Source organism: Lissotriton helveticus, chromosome 1_1 (assembly GCF_964261635.1).
Source record: "Lissotriton helveticus chromosome 1_1, aLisHel1.1, whole genome shotgun sequence".
Lineage (NCBI taxonomy): Eukaryota > Metazoa > Chordata > Amphibia > Caudata > Salamandridae > Lissotriton > Lissotriton helveticus.
The window spans coordinates 909,558,007-909,572,512 of NC_136057.1; the positions used below are offsets into that span (position 1 = coordinate 909,558,007).

Below are 14,506 nucleotides of genomic sequence, written 5' to 3' on the forward strand. Positions count from 1 at the left end.
TCACTTTGTTTTGCACCAAAACACACAGCCTGTACTGGCAGTGTGTGTGTGGCAGGGTACAGGGCCTCTAAGGGTGACACAATAAGTGCTGCAGCCCTTGGAGACCTTTCCTGGTCACAGTGCCCTTGGTAGACATGGTACCTTTTAAAAGGGTCTTGCATGTGGCCAGAGAGTTGCCAATTGGATCTGCAACAGTACAGTTTTAGTGAAAGAACATAGGCTCTGTGGACCTGGTTGTCAGGAACCCAGGGCACACTCGGTCAAAGAGCATCAACATTATGCAAAAAGTGTGTGTGAAGGGGGGGCAACCATTCAAAAAGAGGCCCTTTCCTACACTACTTTACTAGTTTGGTACTCAAGTGAGAGGGCCGAGTTGAAGAAGAGTCCCAAGTTTCTTACAGATTGGGCGCAAACAATCTGTAGCCAGTTGATGTTATTCCACTGTTCTAATTTCTCAGAAAACCCATTTTGCTGGAGTCAGCATTAGGAAACGGTTGGACATCCACCAGTGTCGTACTGGCCTACAGGGGAGTCTGGCAGTGTCAGGAGGCTGGTTGGACAGGTCAGTGAGTGGGCCATATCATGACTATTTGTGTGCCTCTTTTATGGTCTGGTCTTTACTGTTTACAAATATTGCCAGATGAATGCTGTTTCTCATAACTTGCAATACACCTATACAGCACATCTTTAGAAGTTCAAAACGGACCCAGTTTGCAAACGTGGGCCCATTTTTAGCTATCACATTTATTTTGTCGCTTGGGCCTATTTTCTGTCATACTACAGCCCAGACGTCCACCAACAGATGATTCCTAAGCAGTTGTTCTATCTGGTTTTATTAACCCCAAAGGAAGAGCTGTTGTGGGAACATTGAGTAGTGTTAAAATAAAGTTAATTTCTAAAGTGCATAGTTAATTAAAACACTTACAGCTTCAAACAATAAAATGAGAAATATGGGAACAGCCGATAACAAATGCATAATAATTGATCATTTATTTGAATTAAAAAATAATAAAATACAATTTAAAATGCAACATATTCTCGTTACACAGTGAGTCGTCGCCTGGCTGTGGAAATTGTATTTAGTTGTCAGTGCTCGGGCCGTAGGCAGCATAGCTGTGCAAAATTTATTGGAGGGCAATGCTCAGCCACTGCAGCCTATGCAGATTACAGCACAACTGACGGCCTCAAGCGTCAATAAAAGGACATCGGCCTGGCAGTGCCAGGATTATTACATTGGCAGTAATCGGCCATAAACGTGGCTATGCGGAATTTGGTAAGTGTCAATGTCCAACCACAGCAACCTTTGTTTCCCACAGCGCCACTGTTAGTCCCCTTGCAACAAATAGACAGAGAAGCAGATGCAGAGGAGAACATGCTCTTGTTAGAGTTTTAGTCATGAGTGTGGCTATACAAAGTATTTTATAGTGACCGTGCTCCACCGTGGGCCTGTCTGTGCAAAATTTATAAAAGTATCACAGCTCATCCACAGCGTCCTTTACTAACCACAGCACAACTATCACACTCCAGCATCAATGATGGGACGTAGGGCATGTCTGTGCCAGTTTTGTTAAAGTGACCGTGCTCAACTATGGGCGTAGCTGTGCAAAAATTTGTTAAAGTGTCAGTTTTCAGCAGCAACAATCCTTGCTGACTTCAGCATGACTATTAGCCTCATGGCGTCGAATGAACCGATAAGTGATGATCGACTGCATCGTTCTTTGCTGGCTGCTCCTGCCATACCCCTGTCAGTCTCCAAGAGAGTAGGTGTGGCCGTGGCAGCTGCTGTGCAAATTTTGCTAAGATACCATTGCTTGTGGTAGCCCCCAATATCCTGACTGTATGGCAGTGCTGAGAGGAGCCTTTCTGTTTTATAATTTCCCCTTGATTCCCCTTGATTGCCTTTGTTCTTGCTTTCCAATATTTCTAGAAACTTTGCCACCCAAATAAACTTGCACGCTATGTTTTCGGTGCTGAATAGTCTCCCTGACAATAAACAAAACAAATGCCAGTGCTGCAAGGTTATTTTTGCTAATACTGAAAAGCAATGATTGAAACAATTGCCTTCAAGAAACCACTTTTTCCGTTTCATACAAAAATCCAAAACTTTATTTGTTTTTGTTTCTTTTCTCTTTACTTTGAGATAATTTTTTTATAAAAGTCTATATTGTTCTAGTAACCGTCAATTTTTTACTTTTTGTTTTTTGGAAGCCCCTTTATATACACTACGAACCCATTCACTCTCTAAAGCCTCTGTGATCAATATACATCATACATACTGTCAGAATCATTCACCTATTCGCCTTATCCTCACATCCATCCATACACCTTATCACACTACACTCAAACATTGCCCACCCTGGTGTCCCTTTTTGAAAACAATTCTTACTTATGGTGAGACATACACAATTTCAACACGATATACAAAATCTATATACAAGAAAAACAGGTCATCTAGGCAATATACTGCGTTTAAAAAGCAAAGAGCAAATTCTATAAACACAGATTGGCCTAAACAACAAAACGGTCTACGCGTTTCGAATCACCCCTAATGCGGGGATTCTCCTCAGGATCAAGAATATTTCTTGTTATTCACACAGGAACACACTGTAAATGTTTTTGAATTGATTGTGAGGAATTCACGGGTGTATTATTCCAGAAAGAATGTCAACTGTATCTGAATACTTCTGGTTTTATCCTCTCTTTTCAAGATTCGTTTAAGAAGGTCATAGGGGCCCAGACCCTGTCTAACACGAAAAGCAGGGGCTTCCGACTTAATCCTCGCGGTTCGCAGTCCCGATTCAGACGCTTGTTTAATCGCGTGAATAGTCTCCCTGAGCATATCTGCTGCTGACGTTCTCCTGGATGCAGAGAAGGCCTTTGACTCCTTGGAGTGGCCCTTCCTGTGTTTGATACTGCAGACTGGGGCTACCATGTGGCATCATTGCGCTGGTAACGCATTCGGCCAGTCGTTCTGTTACCTCCTCCTTTCACATTGCCAGTGAGATGGGACCAAGCAAGGTTGCCCCTTATCCCTGCTACTCTTTGTCATTGCTATGGACCCATGGTACATGAGGGCCATTCATTGGTACTGCCGCAGGTGGTGGTTCCAGCATGAACGAGACATTTGGGACTCCATTGTGATCTTCTCGATCGCTTTGGCAGAACTGGCTTGGGGGGGTTAGGGGGGGTTAGAAACCAGGCGAACCTGACTCGCTGAATGGCCTTCACTGCCCCACCGACCATGAATATGGTAGTGACGTATACCTCCACCCTATGGTGGGGTGCCCTTCTAGAGGATCTGGAGATCAGGGGCCTCCGGTCTCCGGAAGAGCAGGTACGTCACATCACTGGAACTGTGGGCAATTCGGCAGCCTCTCAAGGACTTCTTCCCTCCATCATGAGTCAGTCTGTCCAGATCTTGACTACTGACCTCATTTGACTGCAAGGGTTGAGACTGTGGTCTTTGGGCCACTGCCAATGGATTTGGCTCACCGCCCATCACCTAGCAGGGCCTCTGAACGTCAGAGCCGACTGCCTGAGTCGCAATTATCTTGCATGTCGTGAGTGGCATCTTCTACTTGAGGTAGTCAAGGACATGTTCGCAGAGATGCATGCAGGGCGGCACGTGTTGTGCCCCTGTGGGCATGTACCTCCTTTCCTGCATGGCATGGACTTCAGAGCCCATGCCATGCATGAACAGGCTTTGGCTCTCCCACTGCGGTGCCTTTTTCAAAGGACTGCCCACCAGACAATATGAAAACTCGTAATCGGCTGGGTGGCAGGGGGCTTTGGTGGTGTAGGAGCAGGGAGGCGGCCCCACTCCCACACCACCAAAGTCATAATTAGGCCCTAAGTACTTGAACGAGGCATTAAATGACATAGTTGCCATACTCTATAAAAAGATACTGATGCTACCAGCATACATAGGTCTTGGGGTTGAGGATAGCGTTTACTATCTTCTGCAGTCACAGAGGGTTAAGCTGATGCCGATTCTCCTGTGTGCGGCTAAGCAAGTGATTCTGGAAGGTTGGGGAACCGCTAACCCGCGGGGCCACCGTCAATGGTTATGTAAGATATGGGACCTAATGGGAATGTAAATAATCTCTGTGACAATTGAGCAAAAGGGTAGTGACTTTGCAAAGCGCTGGAGACTTTGTCTGGAATTTCTCTCGTTTTAGTTTTGAGAACTAACCTGCCCCGTTCCCTTAGAGTTCTCCGATTAACCACACATGGGGATGTGGGAACACACTGCTGATAAGCTAGAACGTGACTAAACCGATGAGACCAATTTGGATCGCAAATATCTCCGAGATGGGCTGGGTGATAGGACTGCTTGTTAGGGGAGGATTGGATTGGGGGGGGAGGGGGGAGTTAAGTTTACAAATTTCTCATGTTTTTTAATCTCTTTTTTATGTATTTTCATTGACCCGATGGTTGTAAGAGGTGTATGTTGTATCTTTATTGCAGCATAAACTAAATTTGATTTTAAGTAGAAGGACAATCCCAACATTGCCGTGAATATTCTAGCAGTTTCAAATGGGTCATGTCTGCCCATTCATGTCAGCCTATTGTTTGCGCCTGGAAGCAGATTACACCTTACCACAGGGGAACCATCAGCTGCCAGGTGACAGTTCGAAGGCACTGACAGGCCTTACTTAGAAGCTTTAGTCAGACAAAAGTATCTTTTCCAATGTATATTTTCTATAATAGACAAAATTCAACTTTACCATTAAATTTGATTTTGTCTAGCTAATACAAAGAATCCTTGACAATTTCTCTCGACGTTTCCTAGGCAGAGATAACATTTATTAAATGTAACATTGTATACCAATGCTATCCTATAGTACAGCTAACCCTGCTGCAGTGAAAATTGCCCTTAGGGGATGTTTTACTGTAAGGACATGTTTAACATTAAACTTTTACTTGTCCTCCCCTTACCTACCATGCACCCTGCCTTAACCCCTTCGGGCTGATGACGAGCTCAGCTCGTCATGGGCATAACCTGCGCTACGCTGATGACGAGCTGTGCTCGTCACGTAACGCGGGTTTTTGTAAATCGCAGCGCGCAGCGGGAAAACCGCTAGAGCGCATGCGGTTAATGTGCAGTGAGGCCTACAAGGGGTTATTTTGACATTGAAAACTTGCACAACTGTGCTACACATGACGGACCTGCAGTCATGTTTGTACTGTCACTGCATTGGATGCCACAATATGTGCTGCAGCCCACTTTTGATATTTAACTTACAGGCCCTGGGTACACTTTAGGTAAAATGTACTAGGGACTTATAGTTAAGTTAAATATGCCAATCAGGAGTATACCAGAGTTACCATGTTGAAAGAAGGAGCACCTCTTGTTCGCAGTGGAAAAGTGCTGAGTTCTTTAGCCTGCGAAAATAGTGTTTAGCAAAAAGGCAAAAAATCGAAGTGACCCTGCAGAAAGGGCAATTTTCCAACAGCTCTCGCCTATGTAATCGTGACAGCACATCCTTTAGTAATCAATTTAATAGTGGAATATGTATTTAGGATAAGTGTAGGCCTATAAAGCACACTAATACCCAGTTTGGGTGTTCTGTCTCTAGCAGGGAGAACCAAAGAAGGCAAGATGGGTCCCCTAGCAGTTCTACAAAAGGGCCACATTATTAGTTGTTTGAGGAAAAAAGGCATGTTTGGTGCACTTACACAGACAAGAGAAGATCGTTCAAGAATTGTGGAGTAAGATAAGAGAACGATGTGCTCTCAATACAAGTGTGATGACATTTTTCAAATGAATAGAAAAGCTTGAAAGGCGGTTTTGTTCGCAGTGAAGCTCACTTATTACATAGCCTCACAGGTTGTAGTGTCTACTATGTATATTTCTTTTGTAGCCCTCTATGTGTTTTCCTTGTATGTATTCTATAAAATGTAAGTAATGGCTAATCATTTTCTACATATCAGTTTCTCTTTGGTGCAGATATGTGTACAGAGAGAAAACTCTGACTGTGATAAAGTGCCTTTGAAATTGTAAAAATGTCTTGGTACCTATAACATCATTTTGTGCAACAGGTACTTGCTATGATACATAATGTCAGATACTTGCTGCGACTGGTAAGATGGAATTATTTATTATTTTGCCTTTAATATTCTCCACCTTCAAAGAAACTATTTTGCAAGTAATGGGCTTACATTGACCTCAAATACAGACTTGCTTTACAGTCCTCATCTGTTTTTCCTTTACTGCTGGATAATTTCATAAATACTGAAAAACGCAGACTGCAAAACAATGTTGTACTATTATTGAATTGAAAAGTTTATTTATACTGTTTTGAACCTATGCAGTTTCTCTCCATTCTAATGGTCGTTTTGTGTTTTTAAATGCTACTTAAACTTTTGTATCTTGAAAGGCATATTTTCCACTGGTATGCTATTTATTCTTCTATTGCGTACACGTTCCTGCCTGCTAATAAAGTGCCCAGATACAGCTGAAGCTACCCTTTGTTGGCTTTTAGTTCCAAAGTGATTGGAAATGATTTTATAAGTTGAATACTAAAGTGTACCAGTTACAATTCTTATTATCGTCTGTTATAACAGCACATTGATTCTTTTTTAGTGTTGAAATCTGTCTTGAAGTTGGATCAGGATCAGGTCTGGTGTCTACCTTTCTAGCTACAGTTGTTGGACCTACTGCATTCTATCTGTAAGTCCTATTGCATGATTGTGCCTTATTTCAAAATGCAACAACAGTGTATGGTCAAAGGTCCAGTGCACAAATGCATTTCTGTTTTTAAATGTGTGTTATACATGTCTACAATTGCCCTTAAGTTACTGTCGAAACAGCGGGACTCCGTTGGTGAGGACAGACCAGCTAGTGTCTCCTATCACTATGTTGATTCGCTCAGAGACTGACATGGAATAGAAAGAAGAAAGGAAAACAATATCGGCAGACACAGTTATTACTCAGTTACTTTACTTGGAACCCTCGTTGCAAATAAATCAGCGTGTCGCAAATTAGATGCTACTGCTTGTGCCTTAATTCTAGATGAAATGTATCATTTGCAGTGTGTTACGTGTTTATGTTGTTATTCGTCATAGCATTGGGTTTTAAAAACACCAAATATAGACGACTTTCTAATAGCGAAAATAAAAATCCCACACAAATAAATTACACAATCTTCATTGAATAAATTGTCAATCCTAAGGCTAGCACTGACTGCGATTACCATATTAAGCTATAATGCATTGGCACCTTTCATTCATGAAAGGCATCATTGTTTGTAATAAAGATGAATGTGGGTGATGTTCCCAGATAAATATACAATTTGGGAAGACAGAGGTGTCAGACCGAATCCTACTGGAGGTCCTATGCTCACATTAAACCAACAGTAAAAAAGGTGCATAATCAGCAATTCTTAACAACTGGAGATGAATGCCATCATTCTGTTTAGAAGAAAGGTTCCACACCAGTGGAGATTGATATAGCTACACTCAAACACAGAATCCGTATACTTAAACAGCAAAACTGACTAGCGTGTGAAATGTTCACTTGGCCTCACACCTTTTCACTCAGCAAGGTATTAAATAGGAAAGTATGTTGGCGTGTGTGTGGCTTTACTTTGAAATTGGAGTAATTGATTCACCTGCACTACTTAAACAAACTGTGTTATATCCTGGATACTATGTGGCAGTTTCATATCCATAGGGAGCAACTAGAATTCCAGCTGGTGCTGTCATCTGCTGTAATGAGCCTAGGGAAAAAGAAGCTAAAAAAAATCGCAAGCTAAAGCTTCTGCATAATTAGTAAGCCTTGAATAAGTATATTTTGGCCAGAAAGGAAGGCAGTAAGTGTAGGGCTCTGTACCTGATGAAAACACAACATACGACTACTGTGATGTTCAAGAGATTTCAGTAGTTTACACAGTGGACATTTAGGGACTTGTGTAGACATACTCTGGTTTGTGCTTTGAATAATAAATATGAGCCCTCTTCTATTAGAAGATATCCACATGGACAGTTAGTGGTCAGAACATGTAGTGCTTAGCTTCCTGAAATATTATTTGAGGACATAATGTCTCTTAACCTGTAAGGAGTTAGAACTCTAAAGTATGCAAGAGAAATAATCTTAGTTCATCACCAGATTTGAACTTCATGGCAAGTTAGAAAAGATGGCTCTTTTGTGGTACTGTGCCTTAAAGGGAGCACAATGAGAATATATAGAAATGACAAATTTCCTAGATAGCATGAAGGAAAATGTTAATTTCATGAATGACTCGAAGGCAAGGATTATGCCTTCATCCTTTGCGTTTCATTTTTCACAATATTATGGAAAATGTGACAATATTGTGTTGTTGTTGGTTTAACTTCTGCTATTCAAAGTAAAGTGAAGGAAGAGGGCACAACCCTCATCTCTGGTCCCGAGAAGAATTCAACGACACTGTAGAGAAATATTTGTAGACATCTGTCAGTTAACTAACAGCGACAACAGATAGTGCAACATTTTGCAAGTGCCATGTTTAGAGGTGGTACACTCTGATAAATATCTAGCCAGTGAAGAATGCTCCCGTGATGGCCACTGCAAAGTGCTTAATTGGTTGTTCCAACTAGTAGGATCTTGACAGGGTGGAATGATACAAATTTCACGTATACATTGAGGGGCTTATGGGGGGCTGGCCTTAATTATGAACAACATTTTGACAGGAGGTAGTTGTGTGAATATTTAATTCTGAGCAGACATCATTTCTTGAAAGCATTGTATACTGAACACAATTTACAGAGAACACTTGAGGACACATAAAATGGCATTTCCAACAGACAAGGTATTACCCGTACTACATATAGTCATACACAGTAGGAAATTATAGTAAAAGGTCTATTGATCATGAATGGTAAAGACTTCTGGTACTATATTGATCTCGACAAATCCCTATCACATTGTCCCATAATAAGAATAGAAAATATCATCGAGATGCCCCTACTTAATTAAAAGTGTGAAAATGAAATAGTGACATTCTTAAGCACATGAAAACGGCATGTCTTCAGAATATAAGCCTTGGGAGGGAGGGAAGAGTAATATGTGCCCAGCATTCTAAAGATGCCCTCTGGATAGCTTCAATTTCGAAATGGCGTGGGCCATTGTTTCAATTCCTCGGTATTTAACACCATTAAAATGAGGAGCAATTATTACTTCAAGTGCAAAATACTTTTTGAAAGGTCTGATCAGGATGACTTACGTTGACATTTTCCTGTTTCTTTACTGATTTGAGTACTTATTTACTGATCCGGTCTTAAAAGGTGCTTGAGATGAATTATGAAATACTGATCCCATCTTACTGTGACTATGAAGTAAATAAATATTATTTTGCTCCTCTAGGTGCACCGACATCAACACCGAAGCAACAGCCTGTGTTGTAGAAACTGCGCTGCATAACAAGGTCCACGTTGAGCCAGTAGTAACTGATTTGGTGAGAAGCAAGACTATTTCATAAATGAGCTAATTCACAAGAAAATCTAAATTAGCAGCAAAGCTATATATCATGTGTATCTACAGTGCTAATATAAATCCTCTTTGCAGTTATTGTATCCCCTGTTAATGCCATGCTCAGCCATTCCTGGCATTTCAGGGCATTCGAGCCATGAAGAAGAATGGTCTCAACGGAATCACTTCTATAAAACTGCCATAAAGAAAGCTGAGGCAGCGTCTTTTCTAGCAACATTTTCAGTGCCTCAAATATGAATCAAGCCATTTTCTCTGTTGTTAATGAATTCAAACACTCTTACACCATTACAGTCCTAAACGCTTCAGAGGAGAATGCAATGCATTTTTTGATTGTTTTGTTAATATATTCTTCTCAAGACTTTCAGAAACATTTGAAACTAAGTCGCCGGACTGTCCTTGCCTTATTGCCTCACCTAAAGCCATGCTGACTGAGCAGTCTATCCCTGTACGAAGATTGTTTTCACTCTCCATAGCAGTATGGGTACTGGCTCACCTTTTGAACTACTTCGAATTAAACTGTACAGGAGCTGCTGCTTTCTAAACACTCCTTTCATTTGCCCGCCATTTTTAATGATTTTTTATCATCATATTTCCAATGCAGACCATTATTTTAAACTTACTTCAGATCCCACAAGAGAAATACAAAATATCATTCCGAGGGTAAAGATGACACAGAACAAATTTCTTTATCGCAATGTCAAGAATCCATGCAAACCTGTGATATTCCTTTTTCCCCAGGTACACAAGAATTTGGACTCTACTCCGGCAGACCAATTATGTCTAGTTGTGGTTCCATCATGAAACCCATGGACATACATTCATTTTTTTTCATAATATTTTTTTTCATAAAAGACTTTGTCCCACTGATCACAAGCTATGTCAAACATTGGATGGGCTTAGTTAATATAACTGATAATTCGTACTTTGACCCTGCAGCGTCCCTGTTGAGGACTCTAGACACTGAGGGGTCAATTAGGATGGCGGACGGACAAAGTCCATCCGCCATCCTGTCGGAGGACGGGACCATCCGCCACAGGGGCGAAGGTCCCGTGCCTCGAATTAGGATGCACCCGCCACAGCGGCGGGTGCATCCCGCATTTTTTTATTTTTATTTTCATTATCAGTGTGCAATCACAAATAAAACAGCACAACGAGCGACATCTCTGAATCAGAGTCTACACATGGGCAACGTACTTTTAGGAAAAGGGTTCAACAGCAGTGCATCATGGTTAGATCAAAGTCGGAGTCCAATCTAGGAGGCCAGCCGGAGCCGAGCCAGCAGTCTCGTGCACTAAAGGTTGAGCCCGTTGAAGGGTGCCATGATCGTCGCAGAACAGAAACGAACCTCCCTCCCATCCCTCCCCTCCCCCCCCCCTGTGGTGATGACAGCCATTCATTCATACAAACACACTACTCTCAATTAAAGTTGAAATAGGTGGAGCGCGCGCACCGAAGAAGGACAGACCGCCGAGGGCAATCCTCGTGAAAGGAATCGGACCAGAGGGCCCCAGCGAAAGATGAAGTTCTTAAAGTTCCCCAGAAAGATGTCCGCCACTCTCTCCACACTCAGGAATCCCCACAGCCTCGCGTGCCAGAGGGAGATCGCTGGAGCGGCCGGCTTCTTCCATGCAGCTGCAAGGGTAAGTTTAGCCGCCCCAAGACAGAGCCAGAGAATTTGCTTGTCGGCTCTCGTTTGGTGCTCAAGGCTTGGGTCCCGAAGCCCAAGTAGGACATGTTCTATTGAGGTAGCTATCGGGTAGCCCAGGATATCCTTAAGGTGGGACAAGATCTCCTCCCAATAAGGGCGAATGATCGGACAGTCCCACCAGATATGGCGGAAATCCCCCAAGAACCTGCAACCTCTCCAACAACGGTCGGAAGCAGATGGAAAGATGCGATGCAGCTTGGATGGGCATAAGTACCAGTCCATCATCGTCTTGAGGTGGGCCTCTCGCAGCGCTACCGAGCGGTTATGCGCTGAGACGTCCCGCCAGAGACCTGCCCAATCGGCATCGGAGATGTCTCTCCCGATCGCTTCCTCCCAACGTCCCATATAGCGTGGGTGGGTCGATGCTGCCGTAGTGAGCAGCAATTTATAGAGAAAGGAGATAGCCCCCTTCATGGTGGTAGTGCGCAGAAGGAAGGCCTCGAAGGCGGAAGGTGGTCTCGTAGCAGCATCCCCCGTCTCTGGGGAGGTAGCCCAGTGGAGGAGCTGGAGATGGTGGAACCTTTCAGACGTGGGAACCCCGTAGTCTCTCATGCAATTAGTGAAGGTGAGCGCAACGGTACCGTGGAAGAGGTGGGTAAGTGCTCGACAGCCTCCCTCACGCCACAACCGAAAAGGACCCTCCTGCATCGCGGGGGGAAGGCCGGGTTGAAATGAATGGGGGTAAAGGGCGACGGGAACGTCGTCCAATGATCATCGCTTGAGACTGTATCCCACACCTTGAGCACCGTGCTAGTAGGGGTACTGATATAGGCATTCCTGGGCCTAGCACTCTTGGGCTTCCAAGCGAGATCCCATATGGACCGACCGGCAACACTCCTGTCCATATGCAGCCAGTGTTTCTCCGAGAGTTGCTGGGACCATTCCACTATAACTCGCAGTTGCGCCGCTTTATAATACAGGTGCATGTCGGGAAGACCCACTCCTCCATCAGACCTCAAACGGCGCAATGTAAAGGAGAAGCGGGCACGCCCACCCTGCCAGATGAAGCGGAGCATCAGGGTTTTGAGGCATCTAAAAAAAGCAAGGTCCAGCGGGATCGGAAGAGCCTGGAAAAGGTAGAGGAACTTAGGGAGGAGAACCATCTTAATGGCCTGTATCCTGCCTAGCCAAGAGATGTACTTGGGCTGCCAGCGGGCTAAATCAGCACGGATGGACGACAGCAGCGGAGGGAAATTCGCCGCAAATAGGCCCCCCACAGTGGGCGTCAAACGGACCCCAGATACAAGAGGGAGCCGGACGCCCAGGCCAGGGGGGTCAAAGGCCGTACCCGCTCCACCTCAGTAGGTGATAGCGTGAGATTCAGGATGTATGACTTCCCAAAGTTCACCTTGTAGCCGGCTACCTCCTCAAATTCGGACAGGACTGTCTGGACGTTTGGGAGCGAGCGAGCGAGCAGGATCTCCTATGGACAGCAGGACATCATCAGCGAAGAGCGAGATTTTATGTTGCTCTCCCGAGAAGGGAAGGCCTCGTATCCCCTCCTGCTGCCGCACCACCAACGCCAGCGGTTCAATGCTAAGCGCAAAGAGCAGAGGGGAGAGAGGACAGCCCTGTCTGGTTCCGCGGGAGTGGGAGAAGAAGGGCGACAGATGGCCATTAACGGATACCCGGGAGCGGGGAGAGCTGTAGTTCGCCCGGATCATCGTGATGAATTTATCCGAGAAACCGAAGGCCTTCAGGGTGCTAAACTAAAACCCCCAGTCCACCCGATCGAAGGCCTTCTTCGCGTCCAACCCCACTAGCACTGCTGGGATGCGGAATCTATCGGCCTTTTTGATCAAATGGATCACCCGGCGTAAATTATCGTGGGTCTGGCGTCCCGAGATAAAACCCGACTGGTCCGGGTGGACGAGGGCCGGCATCAGCTCCTGGAGGCGTCGTGCAATAATAGACGAATACATTTTCGCGTCGATGTTCAAAAGGGCGATCGGCCGGTAGGAAGAGCAGTGAGCAGGATCCTTCCCGGGTTTAGGAATGACTGAAACCACCGCCTCAGCCATAGAGCCAGAGATGCCGCCAGACGCCGCCATCGCATTGAAGAGATCCGTAAGATGGTCGCAGATCTCGGTGGCGAAAGCCTGATAAAAAAGGGCGGTATAACCGTCAGGTCCCGGCGCTTTGTGAGGCTTCAGGGCCTTGATGGCATCCAGAATTTCCTCCCGGGAGAAAGGGGCCGTTAAGCGTTCGTTGCTTACAACAGAGACTTGAGCCAGCGACAGGTCGGCCAGGTATCGCCGTTGCTTATCGGGATCGGGAGCGTTACCTCTATAGAGATCGGCGTAAAAGCGGCCAAACAGGGCAGCCTTTTCCACGTCCCGGTGAAGGGGGTCCCCCGCTCTGTTCCGCAAGCCCCCAATGTATTCCCTCTCCCGTTTGTCTCGGAGTTGACGGGCTAAATGCTTCCCCACCTTGTTACCCTGGGCGTAGGAAGCGTGGCGCAACCGCAGCAGAGTAAATTCCGCTCTATTGTTGTAGTGGGCCCTCAGTTTCCCCCGCACCGCAGTTAGAGGGCGGAGGGTGAGCCGAGAGGGGTTCAATTTATGCGCCGCTTCCAGATCGTTCAGTTCAGCCTCCAGTTTCTCACGTTCTGCTCTCTGCAATTTGTTAAGATTGGCGTTGAGGGCGAGGCACGTGCCTCTCAATGAGGCCTTGCAGGCGTCCCAGGTTGTGAAAATGGAGGTGTCCGAGACTGGATTCATCGCCCAGAAGTCACGAATAGCCGTTCGTAACGCTTTGCAAGAAGTGTCATCTCGGAGTAAGGCAGCAGGGAAGTACCATTTGCGTACTCCGTCGCCTTTCGCCGACCAGCGCAACCTAAGGACCAGTAAGCTGTGATCAGAGACAGAGAGTGGGAAGATGTTGGAGTCGCGGACATCGCCCCGAAGAGCTTGGCTCAAAAAAACTTGATCGAGTCTGGAGTAAGAGCGATGGACAGCAGAAAAAAAGTGTAGTCTCGGGAGTGGGGATGCAGTGCGCGCCAACCATCAATCAGACCCATTTCACTCATCTTACGCTGCGTGGTGGAGGAGAATGTGCCGGCATCGGCTCTAAGGGTGCCTGAGGTATCCAAGGCTTTATCCCATACCATGTTGAAGTCGCCAAGAAGAATCAGATGACCCTCCACAAAGTCCCCAATTTTCTGTAGCAGCCCCTGGAGAAAACTATTCTGCCCTGAGTTGGGAGCATACACCACCACAAACGTACAAGTCCTCTCATACAGCAACCCCTTGACGAGCAACCATCGGCCCTCTCTGTCACTCTGCGTCTCTAGTGGCTGGAAGTGAAGGGCCGCTCGAAATAGAAGGGCC

General features: G+C 45.3%; 1 protein-coding gene across 1 annotated transcript in view; it reads left to right on the top strand.

Annotated features, from left to right (window-relative positions):
- HEMK2 (HemK methyltransferase 2, ETF1 glutamine and histone H4 lysine) overlaps positions 1-14,506 on the top strand; it is a 133,904-nt gene that overhangs the window by 55,692 nt on the left and 63,706 nt on the right. Inside the window, exons 3-4 of the mRNA XM_078655871.1 lie at positions 6,587-6,673; positions 9,344-9,434. Of these exons, the coding sequence (XP_078511997.1) occupies positions 6,587-6,673; positions 9,344-9,434 (178 nt within the window). The remainder of the gene's footprint in view (positions 1-6,586; positions 6,674-9,343; positions 9,435-14,506) is intronic.